Source organism: Lissotriton vulgaris, unplaced genomic scaffold (assembly GCF_964263255.1).
Source record: "Lissotriton vulgaris unplaced genomic scaffold, aLisVul1.2 SCAFFOLD_866, whole genome shotgun sequence".
Lineage (NCBI taxonomy): Eukaryota > Metazoa > Chordata > Amphibia > Caudata > Salamandridae > Lissotriton > Lissotriton vulgaris.
In genome coordinates, this window is record NW_028254841.1 from 821,462 (window position 1) to 837,350 (window position 15,889).

The 15,889-nt window shown below is 44.4% G+C and overlaps 1 protein-coding gene across 2 annotated transcripts in view; it reads left to right on the plus strand.

Moving 5' to 3' along the window:
* LOC147659395 (la-related protein 1-like) overlaps positions 1 to 9,881 on the plus strand; it is a 784,977-nt gene extending 775,096 nt beyond the window's left edge. For both annotated transcript variants that reach the window (XM_086951772.1, XM_086951771.1), the window contains exons 18-19: positions 1,897 to 2,024; positions 5,355 to 9,881. In XM_086951772.1, the coding sequence (XP_086807898.1) occupies positions 1,897 to 2,024; positions 5,355 to 5,576 (350 nt within the window). In that variant the 3' untranslated portion in view covers positions 5,577 to 9,881. The remainder of the gene's footprint in view (positions 1 to 1,896; positions 2,025 to 5,354) is intronic.
* Positions 9,882 to 15,889: the final 6,008 nt, after the last annotated feature.

Genomic DNA, 15,889 nt, shown 5'->3' on the forward strand with positions numbered 1-15,889 from the left:
GTCGCCTACCCAGCCCTCATTGTTTCAAATGCAGGTGGTCAAGGACTTCTTACAGGGGTTGAAGAAAGTCTATCCCCCTGTGTGGAACCCTTCTCCTCCATGGGAATTAAACCTAGTGTTATCTAAGTTGATGGGGCCTCCTTTTGAGCCCTTCCACAGAGCCACCTTGCAGCATCTGTCATGGAAAGCCGCTTTTCTGGTAGCCATAACATCAGCGTGCAGAGTAAGTGAAATCCAAGCGCTGTGTACAAAAGAGCCTTACACTGTCTTCCACCATAACAGAGTAGTCTTGAGGGTGCATCAGTCTTTCCTCCCGAAGGTGGTGTCTGATTTTCAAATTAATCAATCCATCTTCCTTCCATCTTTTTTCCCAAACCCTGAGCGGTCGTTGCATACCTTGAACCTCAAAGGGGTGCTTAAATTTTTACTTAGAGAGTACCAAGGGTATAAATAAAACAGACCAGTTATTTGTCATTTATGGTGCCATGCGAGCAGACTTTCCAGTAGCTATGAGATACATTTCTAGATGGATCGTATACTGCATTAACTTAGCTTATCAACTGGCTAAAAGGCCCTTACTGGTGTCGCCTAAAGCGCATGCCACTAGGGGGAAGGCGGCCACAGTGGCATTCTTACATGATGTTCCCATGTCAGAGATTTGCAACGGTGCGACCTGGAAATCGGTTCATAACTTTACAAGGCACTACTGTCTAGAATCCGATTCCAGGGCTGATACTCAAGTAGGCCAGGCCTCCTTGAGGAATCTGTTTGGATAGGCATATATCCGATCAAGCTTAGTTCTTCTGAGTTTCTTGATTTTTATTGCTATGTTTTATTCCTTTGCCCGCAGGGAGATGAGGTGAGGCTCGCTACTCTATTCTAATGCTTATGACTATTGATGAGGATCCCCTGGAAGGGGCAGGATTAGTTACTTACCTGCAATCCTAGTTCTCTTCTAGGGGTATCCTCATCAGTCATAAGCAACCCTCCCGCCTCCCCGGGCAAAGGATTTTTTCCCTTGTGGAAATATTGTTCATTCTTTGTGCCATGGCTTTAGTCAGTCTCCGCAAAGAACTGACCCAACTGTCACCCCTGAGGCATGATGGTAAGCTGGGGGCCATGCGTGCCTTAAAGGCACGGTGTCAGTTTATTTCTATGTTGCTATGAGTTAGCTTTTCAGTCTTTTTAGACTGGGATTTGCAATGCAGCCTGGGAGCCGGATATGCTTTCAGTCCTGTATAGGATTTTCTACTGTTTGCTGTGCATTAAAACAGTTCAAAACATGTTTTTCACTTTTCCTAATGCATGTTTTTATCATGGTATGATGGGAAGTCCTTACAGCACGATTCAGCTCTGATATGTACAAGGCTGCAGTTGCTTATTTGTATGTCCCCAACACTAGCGCCAGCAAAGACAATCAGATTCAGGTGAGCCCACCACGACTCGGAAGGAGGAGCTTGTATCAAATAGTTGTGTGGGAGCTGACACTGCTTACGGACCAAGGCGTTTGAAAAAGGCACAAGCCGAAACCGGTCATGCCACTGTTCCTGAATAAATAAACTGTTCAAGCCCCGCTGTGTCCCTGGTGGTCTTCTTAACAGAGGAGTGAGTGTGTGTATGTATATATATATCGCATATATTATTGTGTTTCTGTGGTCCGGCGCATGGGAGGGAATATTCTATTCTAATGCTTATGACTTTGATGAGGATACCCCTGGAAGAGAACTAGGATTACAGGTAAGTAACTAATCCTTATTTCTTAATTGGTATCCGTATCCATATCCTGGAAGTATAATTTGATTTAGCTGTCCTAAGTGTTATAATATGAAGAGATCTGGAAAATGTGATTATTTTAGGAATCCTAACATATTTAATTGGTTCTCCGACATTTTATAGGGCAGCTTTATGGACTTGAAAAGTTTTGGGCATTTTTAAAATATTCCAAAGCCAAAAACTTGGAAATTGACCCCAAATTGCAGGACTACCTTCGCAGATTCCGGCGTTTGGAGGACTTTCGTGTTGATGTGAGTAACTAAAATGCAAGTTCAGAGTATCATTTACATTCACTGCATATGCCCATAATAGCTTCAGCATTTTGTTTTAATTGGTAAGCCACACACTGTTACTTTTCGAGTGCTTAACAACTCATGTTAGCAAGTTTAAGAACGTGCACAGCTACTTAGTGTCCAGGCGAGAGTCCAAGTAAAACAGAAAAGAGACAGATATTCAGTTAAAAAGAAAAGTTTAAAGCTTTTTCCTAAACTTAATGGGATTCTGCAAGATACTTAAAACATACGGAAGAGCATTCCAGGCCACCGCAGCCATATATGCCAAAGAACTGCCACCTCACCTTTCAGGCGATATCTAGGCAGAGGCCATTAGTATATTAGAAGAGCGCAGATGTCTACCAGTAATGTAGAACTGAAAAAGCTTCCTGATATAGACGGGGCCATACTCGTACAAGGCAGCATGGCCATTACCAGGGCCTTGAACTTAAACCGTGTTCTCACAGGCAGCCAATGAAGATTACGCAAATGTAGCCGGACACGTGTTTAGGGAGGCCTAGAAGCAGCATGGAAGCGGCATTCTGAACCACCTGTAGTCTATCCAGGAGGAAACCAGGAAGACCCACATAGTGCGTTGGCATAGTTGATACGGGAAGTGACCAGCACACGGGTAACAGTTTCCCTAGCTGCTAATAGGAGAAAGAGCAAGAACTTTATGTAGCTTCAAGATGCCATAGCAAGTACCTGTCAATTTACTAATTTGGCTGCTGAAACAAAGCATTTCATCAAACCAGATCCCAAGGTTCTTGACAGGGAGGCCCTTCGGCGAGTGCTTTGGAGACTCCTGCTCAAAAGGAATGCCAGAACAGAGGGGGAAACGTACCAAAGAATACAATCTCCATTTTGTCTTCGTTACACTTGAGCTGGCTGGAAGTGAGCCAATTAAACACAGCTGCCAGACAAGTCCTGACATGATCAGTAGATGACTCCTGTTTATTAAAAGTAAACAGAAGCTGAGTGTCGTCAGCATAGACGACAACTTTGGCACCTAATTCCTCCGCCAGTTGAATAAGAGGAGACCTATAAATGTTAATCAAGAGTGGGGTACCCCAGTCTGAAGCTCGTGGGAGGAAGAAGTAAACAGGGGGATCCAAACACGCCTTCCAAAAAAATGTAAGCCACTTACTAGCAGAATCCATAATACCCAGCTGTTGCAGGCGGGCAATGAGGAGTGAATGAGGATCAGTGTCAAGAGTGAGACCGGTCCAAAAGGACCAGTATTGCCCCGCCGCCCATATCCAAGGTTTCGCGGATGGTTCCAGCAACTTCCGCCAATACAGACTCCGCAGTATATGAGGCTCTAAAGCCAGATTGAGCCGGATAAAGGAGTCCATGCTTTTCCTCATATGCAGTCAGCTTCTTACTAACCATCTTCTCACAGACCTTAGCAATAGCAGGAATAAGTGAGATCGGATGGTAGTTGGCCGGAAGATTGGGGATCAGGGGATGCCTTTTTTTTAAGGGGGGACAATCCAGGCCTGTTTCCAGGAGGAAGGGATCGGAATTACATCAAAGGAGGAGCAAGACCACAGTGGAAAATTAATTTTGTAGAACGAGGGAGGAAGGAAGGGCCTGTGTATCCAAATTACAAAAGTGAGATTGGAGTGTTCTCACCTTGTTAATAAAGTCAGATTTTCACAGCATGGGAGCGACTGGACATGGGCTTTGATCATAGCTTTCAGTGATGTAAAGCTTATGTACAATATTAAAACGCTCTTTAGCATTATTGCCAAATGAAGCAATACGTTCCGCATAATGCAGGCATTTACTTTGCTTAATAGCAGAGCAGTACCATTTTTGAGCCGTCTTGAGGGTAGCTTTGGCCTCATTGCAATAATTCAGTCTCCATTGCCTCTCTAACCTTCTACCGTTCTTTTTTTCTACGTTAAGTGCAGAAGAGAACCAGGGTTTAGAAAGAGGCTCATTTTGCCGCCTAGGTTTAATTTGCGGGGTAAGATGCAACACCACCTTAGCGATCCAATTATTGTAGCTCTCAAGGGCCCCATGTAAATCCTCTGAGAGCTGAGGCAGACATTCGGCCAGTGCCTGACTGAAAGCTAATGGATCGATTCTGTGAATGACAGTCACCAGACTGTCCCTACAAGATCTGCCCAAAGGGGCTTTCCTTGGAAGCTGCCATGAGAAAAACAGTAAATAGTGATCCAACCACGTTATTTTCAAAGGAGACGCCACCGCCAGTGAAAAGTTGGAACAGATCACATCCAAAGTGTGGCTTCCACAGTGTTTAGCTGAAGTGACATATTGTTGGAGTTGGGCAGATTGAGGCACAGATGAGAAAATCTTGGGTATCTTCCTTTTCAGTACTGTCAACGTGTATATTAAAACCTCCAAGGAGCAGAAAGTGCGAGTATCGTAGGGCTCGAGACAAAACCCAGCCGTCAAGAATGCTGGGAAAAAGTCCAACAGGGCCAGGGGGTCTATACAGCAAAATCCATCCCAATGAAAAATGAGGTGAAATCTAAAACACAGAAATCCATTGCTTCAATGTCCGGTAATTCCACCAGCTCATTGGAATGGCACTTCAATCCTCCCTCACAACCACTGCAACACCATGTCTCCTCCCCCCCTCCTCTCCTGCCCCGCCAAGATTTATGTCTTATAACTAGTTTCGGATGGCCATCTCACGGGATTTGAGAAAGGGGAAAGCCACGTCTCTGTAAGAAAGAGCAGATCTAGAGACTCATTAGTCAAAAGGTCAAAAATGTCCTGGGAGTGTTTTGGAACTGAACAAGCATTAATTAAAGTCGCCTTAATAGGCGGTGGAGAATGGCGCCCCCTATACAAGTTCCTAGGAGGCGAAGAAAATTTGTACCTGCACTTACTACAAGCAGGCATCAATTCAGCCATTAAGTACCATTTGTTACAAGCAACACACGACTTGGCATTAAGGGACAGCAGCTCCTCCCTATTGTACTGGTAAGTCAGAGTGGCAGCATTAGTGGCAGATCTGGCAGCACAGCTGGCGCTGGCCTCGTCCGGGACGCTGACTGGTGCAGACGGGCTTGCCATATGACTCTAGGTTCTGATATCAGCGACCCGAATTGAAAAAACAATGAGCTAAACTTTACAAAGCCCTTGATTTGTACCTTGCACGATCCTCTTAACATTTCCTGGTGTTGTAGATTTGACAAGATTGATGTGAGCACAGTACACCCTAACATCAACATATGTTTGTGCCAATCATGTAAAAGCATTTGAGTCATTTACTGTCTGCATTGTAAAGCAAACTTGTATTTTTGTTCAATAAATCTTCACTTTATTTTTTAGCCACCCATGGCTGATGAGAGTGGCCCTAGAAGACACCCATCGACATCTGAAGGAAGACGACGATACCCATCTCAGTCTTCCAGCAAGTCAGCCAGCCAGCCTGCCTCTGCAAACCATTCGCAAGTCTCGCCCAATAAGCTGGCAAAGGAAAGTGCCAAAACCACAAGTCAGCAGGCTGCAGGCACGGCGACGGCTGAGCAACAAGCCATTCAGGGGAAATAGAAGAGCAGAAGCCTGTGTTTATGACTAGGGAGGGAGAGGCCATATCTCTTTTGGTTGATTTGGGAAAAAAAGATGAAAAGTTGGGTGTTGGACCATGCTGCAGGAAGCAATTTCAATGCACACAGCTTCTTGTGGTTGGCGGAGCGTACTACACAAGACCATCACCTTTTCAGCAAAGGGCTTTGTACTGAACTGGCTGCCCGTGCTTCCCATGTCTTAGTTACCTTCGGTTGGATGGAGGGTTGGGAGGGGGGGAGAGAATTATTTTTTTTTGGGGAGGGCAAATACAAATATATATATATATATATATCAAGTTTTAAATTATTGATCATCCATCTGGATTACCAAAATTACTGGGCAGAGATGGCCTCCACAAGGGTTGAAGGAGACGTGCGCACTCAGACATTCACCTGTGGATTTGTTACTAGGTCTTAGTAACTCCCCTTCCTTGATCGAACAATGGTGGCTCTTCAGATCTTCTCCTGCACCCTAGCTTTACCATAAGGAACAATTGGACACCTACTGGGGTGCCGTGGTTGGTGCATTTTCAGGCTGGGGCCAGCATGACGCCCTCTGCAGCCAAGCCTGGGTGGTGAAGTCTTCTGAGCATCAAATCCGCTGAGAACATCGTTGCATGAGAAGGCGTCTTTTCATTTTAGTTCATTTTTAAAAAAGAATTTGGGAGAGGTAAAGAAATTATTTTAACTTTTGTAACATTTTTTTCTCTCCCAGACTTTAGAATCAAAAACACAAAACCATGTCAAAGAAACTGTACAGAGAAAAAAGCATAAACGTTTCTCCCCTCTTGTGAGATGTTGGAAAAAAAAACTTTTAAAAAGTTGCCTTATTATAAAGATGATCTTAAAAGAAGGCTGTATTTCTACCCGTTCCCAACTCTGGTTTTAACGATCATTTGTGCAGTGATGAGGAACAATAGCTGTTGCCTGCTCATATGAGGTAATCATCTCATCTGAACATTTGACATACAGAACACCAGCCTGTTGACTACTTGTGGTTTGGTGGCCTTCCTGGTGGCGTTTTGCTTTGGGTGGATCGGTGTGCTGATGCTGTGTTGGCACCTGGAAGATTGTTGGCTGAAGGGTCTAGAGGGGCATATGCTTAGTTCTTGTGTATTAAAATGTTGGATGCTGATCTTTCTATATAGATTGAGGATTTACTTTCATCAATTGTACTTTCTGTTAGCCATAGGCTGCAAGTGTGGCAAGTGTGGCAAAGGTTCAGGATCTTATATATGCATGAGGCTCTCATTTATATAATGATTTACAGTAAGACTTGGATGAATTTCCGTAGCCTTGAAATCCGGCTCTAGATTACAATTGCCACAGGTTATGTGACACATTCAAAAGAGGTCATGCTAACGGTGTGATTACATTACTACCTGTCACCTTTTTCATTGTCCATTAGCTCAATTGAGTGGGAAACCAGAAGTGGTTAACATTCAACCATAGTCCCCATTTGTATTTTAAAATTTAGCTGAAGGTGGGTTTTCTGAATCAACAGAAGGGTGGGGGTGAAGGCTGCTTAATGCTGCATTCCTGTGGAGAAGGGGTAAACAGTCAACAATAATTTGATGTGATTCTGTATTAGATCAAAACTAATGTTATTGTTCTGCTCCCTTTGACTTCTGTCCTGTTGCAGCCTGGCACCGACCAACTAGTCCGTAATATAGTAAACCAGTGTTTAGCATTGATCTTAAAGGCCATCCAGCTAAACTGCAGTTAAATGCTGTAGTATCAGGCCGATTTCTTGTTTTCTTCTACTGCCAAAGAATGCGGGTGGAACACCATACTGCCCTTTACTTAAAAATTGACAATTTTAGGAATCCTCAGGTTTTTTGTGCTCTTTAGTGTGCTTTATGAAGAGCACGAGTTTGATTTCACAAAGTTGTACATAGGGCAGATGTTCATTGGCTGATTTATGCAAGCCTATGTATAAGGCAAAAGGATATTTCCCTCCTCCTAGATTTTATTTTGCATTATTTTGGACTGTTCTTGAAGCACAATCGTAATAAGAGAGAATGGCACCTAGGGCAAAGTTCTTAACATTTTTTAGAACTCATCAGTACAAAGCAGTGTGTTGTGCTACAGCATATATAATCCATTCAGACAGTGTTGGGTCTTTTTTAGTAAAAACGTAAAATGGTTTTTAATTTCTGTGTATGCGGATTATCAGAAATCAAAAGAACCACATGTGTGCCTGCACCCGACTGATGCAGTACCAGATGGATCAAAACATGTTATGTCCTAGTCAAATTGACGTGCTCATATTTGACCTCCTAAATTCCTGCTTGCTCTCACCCAGTCTGTTATGTAGTTATTTGAGAGAACATTCTAGATTTTACAATGGCTACATGTTAAACCTCCGAATTGTTGAACTGGTTTTGAAGTTTTCACACAAACTAAGCGATGGATGGATTGCTTAAATTTGTTTCTCTTAAGTCAAGATGCAATTCTGTTCGCTTACTGCAACGTAGTATTTGAGCTGAACCTCACTGATAATGGCCATCTAGGACAATAACAAAAGTGTTGTGTTGCTGATCTCGTAGAGATGGGTCGTTGCATAGCAGTTGAAGTTGTAGTGCCCCTTTTGTGGCAGGACCAAAACTGATTTACATATTGCTACTTCCTATCTATTGCGAAGAGAAAGAAAATGTAATTTAGTGTGGTTAAATGATTAATGAGCATTTCTTCCATCGCCTTCTGCTTTTCTCGTTGAGTCACCCTAACTGGGACAAGTATGTCCATGTGTTGGTTACTTACGTTGCTGTTGTATTAGACTCCATTTGTGCATCACTTCTGAAAAACAGCAACACTCTAGGGTCTGTGGATGCTTATCTACTACTACAGAGGGGGTGTGGCGTAGCATTTTGGACTGGGCAGGTCCAAGACTGATTAGCATATGAATGATTCTTCTCTGAAGTGAGACAGCGAGTAAAAACATGATTGACTGGAAAGTAGTCCTGGGTAATTAAAATTCGAGTATTTCTGCATTTTTTTATTTCCAGCGGATCATATTTGTAGCACTCTAAGTGAACTCATTGTCCTCTTTTAATGTTTCTTATATCAATATGAGTCTGACATTTTTGGGAGCTCAACCTGCAAATCAGTGGCAAAATGAAAGCAATGGTTACAAATACCCATTGGTTTTGCATTGTTCTGTTTGCATAGATTCGTCAGACATAAGACAATCTTTATATGATTATAGTTCTTACAGTGAGGTCTAACTCGTGAAAAATGTGCACGTTTTGAGATGCTGTAGTACAATTGTTACATTGATTTAACCATCTTTCCTGTGCACTGAAATAGCATTGATTGTTTTCCCTAAACCTATTATGTCTTTGGCTGCTTGAAAAAGCTGAAATGAGTCGAAGAGAAAATTGCTTTCTGATCCATGCAGTTAACTGCTGAAGAATGCGACTTTGTGGAGCCCTAAATTGCAACAGTCAGAGGCTTTAAGATGGTATTGGCATTTAGTATAGACTTTTAGGATGAGTTTAAAGTATTGTTTGCCTCATGCTGCTGTTTGGGTCTTTAAGAATGGTATTTTTCCCAAGGACATGCTAATTTTTTTCCAGATGTTTTTATACACAGGGCAAACTGGACTATGTTCATGAGTGAGGATGGAAATAAGTAATCGTTACATTCGTAAATATATTTATATAGATATATAAATATATAAAATGATATGTACTTACATACACATATATACACACAAATATATGCACACCATATATATATATTTATTTATTTTGCAAAGTTTGTTAGTTGCTCAGAACTTGGAATGAGCCCAGAAAGTCTTAAGTTAAAAGAGAACTCAATTAAAATTCCTTTTGATAGGTATTTTGGATACGAAGCAAAATTGATGTGTCCAGTTGAGGCATATGAAGGAAGAAGCCTGTGGGCAAGGGCTCAGAATAAGCAAAATACAAATTAAAATGCTGAGATAATTTAGCTGTTTTTGGACTACCCTCAGTGACTTCTGCCCCTTTAGAAAATAGTCATCATTTAAACCGCCATTTCTTGGATTGTGACTTCATTCTCCCTTCCCTTTTTCTTTTGATAATCGCTTTAATGCATTCCTCTTTGCACCTTGTCTCTTATTTTTCCCCCAAATTGAGTTAACATCGCAACTTGACATCGGCCATTCTGTATAGATGAGTAAACGCACAGTACCAGCCAGAGGGAGCACAAACACCGGTAGTGTGCAGCAGCCACGATCATCTGAATGTTAATAGCTAATATTGAACATTATGCTAGGATCATTACGCTAAAATAAAAAAGAAAAGGTTAAAAAATGTCAAATACTTGAATGAGCGCTTGTATAATAACGTTATTGTTCAGAATATCTGCTGTTAGGCTGATGTGATTCTTTCTTATAGTGCTTAGTCCTTTGTAATTTGTGGTAATTATGCTTTTTCCTTTTTAATACAAAAAAAGTGTAAAAAATAAAAGCCTTAAAAGACATGTCTTGCAAACTTTTTTTTAACTTGCACTAGCTCCTATCTTGTGGAGACTTTTATCACTGTGCGTTGTAGCCAGAAATCCTCTGAACTCCGCTGGCTTAGCCTCTTTGTAAATTTTCTCATTTTCTATGCCATTGAACAGCTCTTCGTTGCCCATTGCTAAGTTTTGCTACTTAATTGCTGACATATTCATACAGAATAGACTAGTCTACAACTGTTTTTGGTTTTTTTCTATTCAGTTAGAGAAATGTTCGTTCTGCATCATTGGATTTTAATTAAGTCATAAGCATTAGTCATTCCCCCTCTGCGTGCGTGAACCCAGAATGCTCATAGAATGTGGTTGTAGGTACAGATGCTCTGCATAATCTTATCTGGTTTTGGATGTTTGCAAGATTTTCAAAGTGTTTTAAGTCGAAATGTATGGTGTGACTCCTCACTTTATTTACAATGCATGTGGGCATCGACTCACAGGATTGTTTTGCAGGATGAATCTTTCTGGATTCAAATGCTGTGCATTATTCAGCCATCTAGTGGTTAAGTCCAGAATAATTTTCTTAGGTGTCCTGTGTTTAGGTCTTGCCTACGCCGTGAGTATGTGCTGCATAGGAGACCTTTAGCCATCGTTCTGCTCTTTTTGTTGAAGCACATACTCGTGCTTGTGTCTGCATCCACCTTACGGGAGCGAGCAGGAGCGCGCCACAGGCACGAGTATGTGCTTTGAAAAAGAGCAGACTGCAGATGCACCACAAGGCCACATTAGCTGTTACTTTTTGTGCTTTCACTTTCTCTCGCTTTTTTAGTAATTTTTGTATTCCCCTCGTTATTCACTGTATTTGGCTTGTTTTTCTTCTCCTCTGTTTCACTTTTTTTCCTTCCGCGGGCCATGAACTTCCTGGTGTAGTTAGTGGCGCCCACACACCACTCCCGGGAAGCTGCCCTTATTGATTAATGGCGGGCGCTTCTTGTTTAAATACGTGCTTGTTATTTTTATTTATTCACATTTCCATGTTACGAGGCTAGTCGTGGACATCACGCCCCATCCTCCACACCTGTATGAACCTGATTGAGTCCGCCGGAGTACAGGACGATGTGATGTGACTACTATGCTTAAATGGCATACTTCCATGTCGAACTTTATAGGTACCATGTGCTTCACTTTGTAAAAAAACAAATGCGGTAAGGTTTGAGAAATAAGCACACGGAAATGGATATATATAATATTTTTGGTGTATATTGGTCTCCACACTGTACCACTTTAATATGAGTAAACCTGCTCTCTATACTTAAAAGAGCTACCCAGAATTGATTGCCAAAAGTGAGGTTACACCATTCTCAGGATGCTGGCTTTACTTGGGAGATTGCACTTTATTACTGGAAATGTGCACTCTGACTCCACTCGTTTCTCTAAGAAAGCGTCCCTGGAACACTTTCAACAGCCTTTAGATGCATTGCTAATTTAGGATCTATTGTGAAGTTCTAAAAGCGCAAAGTTTCTTTACTGTGTTTCTTGCAGTTCTGAACACGAATGAAGGGGCAGGGAAGGTTAATTGATTGAATTAATGCATAAATACATTGTTGCGTGCATGTCCCTGCTAGGGTATCTTCTGCTCCTATCTTTACTTTTGTTCTTACTTTAAAACCGACCCGCACAGCTCACACCATGATATTACTGGCAGCTGCTAAGCATTTCCCCATATTAAATCTACAAACGTACCTTTTTCTCTTATCCTGATTTGCTTTCCCCAACCGTCCTGTGTTTGCTTCCTTTTCTAGAACCCCACGCTCCTATCCTTTCTTAGTTTACCTGCCCTCTTCAGCCCTGCTCTATTACACTGTTGCTGCATGCGTTTTCCTGTTTGCTATCTTCTTCTCCTGTATTTTTTTCTCTCCTAGTCCTTACTTTAAAACACAACCGCACACCTCAAACCATATCATTGCTGGCAGCAGCTGTTACAGTAGTGTTAACTGTATAACACAAATTGAATACAAATTTTACACAATGGGCACTTAGGGTTACAGCTGGGATATTTCAAAGGATAAAATCGCAATACAGACCTAGTGTCCCCCTAACATATGGTGATTTTGGGTCATTTACGCTGATTAAGACCCATTCACCACCCACACTTCAAGGGACTGTCACAAGATAAGATCTCTTCCCAGTGAAAAGGCAGCCAGCAGGTAACACTAGTTTGGTAATGCTTCCATTTTATTTATTTATTTGTAACGCAGATGCTTTACACTCCGTCAAAAGTTGCTGTATAGACTGGCTTCTGGTGCCCATTGCATCTGACGTCACACAAGCCTTCCCAGTGTTTATCATAATGCTGTCCAGAAAGAGGCACAGGCAAGCATATATTCCCGAATCAGACTGCATGACTCAGTGTATAGTAATTGGTTAGCTCTTCAATCCATGGTGGCACAGATAATGTGCTGCATGGTTAAACACTTCTAAGGTCCCAAAGGTGAGACCAATTGGCTATGCCAATGCTTGGTTTTCTTTTTGCTGGGGTAATATTTTACTATTTAGTGCTATGTCCATCCACACATGCACCCCGGCAGCCTCTCTGCGTGGTTGCCATCTTCAAATACGTTTTTCAAGGCTTTTGACAGTCGAAAAAACAAGAGAAGCAAGAGCCTACAGAGAACATCCGTAGAGAGAAGAAATTGGAAATCACTGAAAAGTAGGGGGACCACATGGGCAACCGGCTGTACTGTGGAAGAATTTAAGGACGGGGCTAGAATCATCAGGGGAAATGGTGAATGTAGCCTTGTTAAATTCTTCCCAGAATGCCTGTGAGCAAATGAAGCCTGTTATGTGGTGCGGTTGTGCGACCTTGCCGTGTAATACTTAACCAACCCCTTTAGGATTCGGGAGGTTTAACTGTAAACCCTTTAGCTCAACCTTGGGTAGCTGAGGCTCTGAGCAGCAAGGCTTACAAAGAGGAATAAGTATTAAGCATTTAAACAGCATCAAAACAATTGAAGAAATCAATAGGACACAAAAGAAATCCAACACCAGTTTATACAAGTAGACAGTATTTTTTATAACAATTTAGACACTAAAACAAAAAAGATCCACTGGAGGGTTATGGAGATCTATACTTTACAAGCAGTAATAAACCAGCGCAATTTCACTCAACCACGAACAAGCCTTGTCCAAGTCAACGAATTAGACTCTTGAAAATATTTTCATACGAAACTTAGTTAAGTGTCAATGCATCCAGTTAGAAGTATTTGGGGTGACCAACTCCAGCAGGGAGTTAGTCAGGAGTGGCCAGCGAGATCCTCAAGAACTGTCCCCTTCACAGGGGAAGCAGTCCTTTAGCAGTTTCTAGCAATTTCTCTTCCAGGGGATACTCCTCAATAGTCATAAGCACTGAATAGTCCCGCCCATGTGCGGGGACCCCGGAGCAATAGCCAATAACATGCATATATAACTTTTTTGGTTTCACTCAACGTCTTTAGTACTTAGCCTACTAATACTGCTATTTTTTTCTGACTTTTGGCTATTTTTTCCCTTTCAAAATGCCGGCCTTATTTAATAATGCCTGGCCTGTAGAAAAAAGATGGCGAAGTCAGACCCTCACTCGGTCTGTATTGCTTGTTTACCTTCATCTCAAAAGACAGACCAGTGTTACCACAGCAGCAAGTTTTTAAAAAGAACCCTTGGAGAAAGGGAAAAGATAAAGCTGCACTCCATGCAAGAGAGAAAGAAACAGCAAGTGGGCGAGAAGAACATCTCCCAAGGAAGCCCTCCTCTCAAACAAGGTAGGAACCTGTTAATGGACAGATCAACATCAAAAATACCTTAGTGTTCCGAGTCAGCGTCGAAATAGACGTTGAGATTTCCTTCGCTGTCGAGACAAGGTGAGATGACCCAAAGATGAAGTTGACATCAACTCTTAGGCGGTGTCTCACTCGCCTACGACGTCAGGAGGCCGGGCTTGACGTCAACACATCAATGTCAAAGCCTGCCGTCGAGATTGCATCGACGTCAAGCCGAACACCAAGGGCTTCGACGCCGGAGAGACCTAGGCATTCGACATCGAGACGCATGACGTCGACACATCCGTCGCCAAGGAGGTTAACATAGAGGAGGTCGCCGTTGAGAAGATAAACGTTGAGCTCTCGAAAAACGCCCCCAGTATCTGAAAGAGACACGTTGGTGATAGATTCCTTACCTTAGAATAACCCCAGGAGTCAGACTGGCTCCGGAAAGTTTTGCGTAGCAGTACCCTTGAGTGTCGGTAGGCATCGTCTGCGGCTCCGCGTCTGTCGTCGGCGTCGTGATGTCGTCGGAGTACTTAGACAACTTCTTTTTTCCGCGCCAGCCAGCGCAGATCTGGAAAGAGCAGTTCCCTAGTCAATTTTTGACTAACTTTTGGTGATCTTTTGATCCAATTGGAAGTCTGTACGACTCAGACGGTGCCTGTAGGGATGCCCGGATTCAAGCATTGCGACAAGTGCGACCGTACCATGTCCCGCAGGCGACTCGAACTCAGTCTGCCCAGCGCCGCGTGAGGTCCCGGTCCCCCGGGAGATCGAGGGACAGGTCGCGGGGACGGAGCCGTCACAGCTCCGGGAGTCGGCACCACTCCTCCGGGTCCAAGTCGTCAGGTAAGAAGCATAAGAAGTGGAAGAGACATCATCGCTCTTCTGACCCCCCCCCCCCCCGGTGACACCGCCCACGCGGCTCCTCTGGAGTCGCGGGTGCCGCGTTCGGCCCCATACCCCCTGGTCCCTGGGCTGAACGCGACGCCGGAGGAGATTGAGCGTTTCCTCATGGCCATGAGGTCCCTTTCTCCTCCGATGGGTTCCGCGACGCCTTCGGGCCCAGCGAACCCGTCTGGGGGCCCTAGTGGGTCGGGGGCTTCGACCCCGATGCCGTCGGGTGCCTCGGCCCCGCCGCCGCCTTCAGGCCTGGCGCCGCAGGGCCTCCCGACACCGCCGGTGCCCTCGGGCCTGGCGCCGCAGGGTACAGCGGCTCCGGCGTCGTCTGTGCCTTCGGGCCCGGCGCCGCAGGACACCGCTGGACCTTCCTCGGGCGATGGATCGTCGCTGGTGGACCTTACGACCCCCCCGGCGTCGGTCCGTGTGGTGTCCCCTTTGGCGCCGTCCTCGGGCCTATCGGCGCTGATCTCGACGCCGTTTGGAGATTTTCTATGAACTGACCTCATTCAATTACGACCCTGAATCTCAGGAGACGAGGGAGGAGGAGGATTGGGAAGGGTCTGAGGACCCTCTGGCAAGGGAGTGCCAGTATAACATGGACTGGGCAGGAGACCTTGGGGAGGCCAGTGGCCTGGACACCTCTCCAGACACTGGATTTGTCTCTCCTCCTACCGTGGCTTCGGAGGAGGGAGCTACCTATGGTGTGGTGTTGATGAGGGCTGCCAAGGCCTTGGGCCTTGAGCTCCCCGTCGCGGCCGTGAGGACTAACCTCCTCACTGAGGTCCTTAAGCCGCAGTCATGCGCCATGGAGCCTCTGCTGCTGTTTAATGAAGCCTTGACGGACGTTCTTTTGGGCAATTGGTACAGGCCCGCTACAGGTTCGCCTGTAGATAGGAACGTGGCCAGACGCCACCGCCCGGCCCCGGGCGACCCATGTTTCCTGTCCTCCCACCCCACCCCACCCCGAGAGTCTGGTCATCCAGGCCTCTAACTCCCAGACCGCCTTCCCGACGGCTCTGCCGGACAGGGAGTCCAAGAGGTACGAGAACTATGGTAAGAAGATCTTCTCGTCCCTTAGCTTGGGACTGCGGTCTTCCAACACTGCATGCCTCTTGGGCCGTTACACCCACTCCCTGTGGGAAACGGTGGCGGAAGTGCT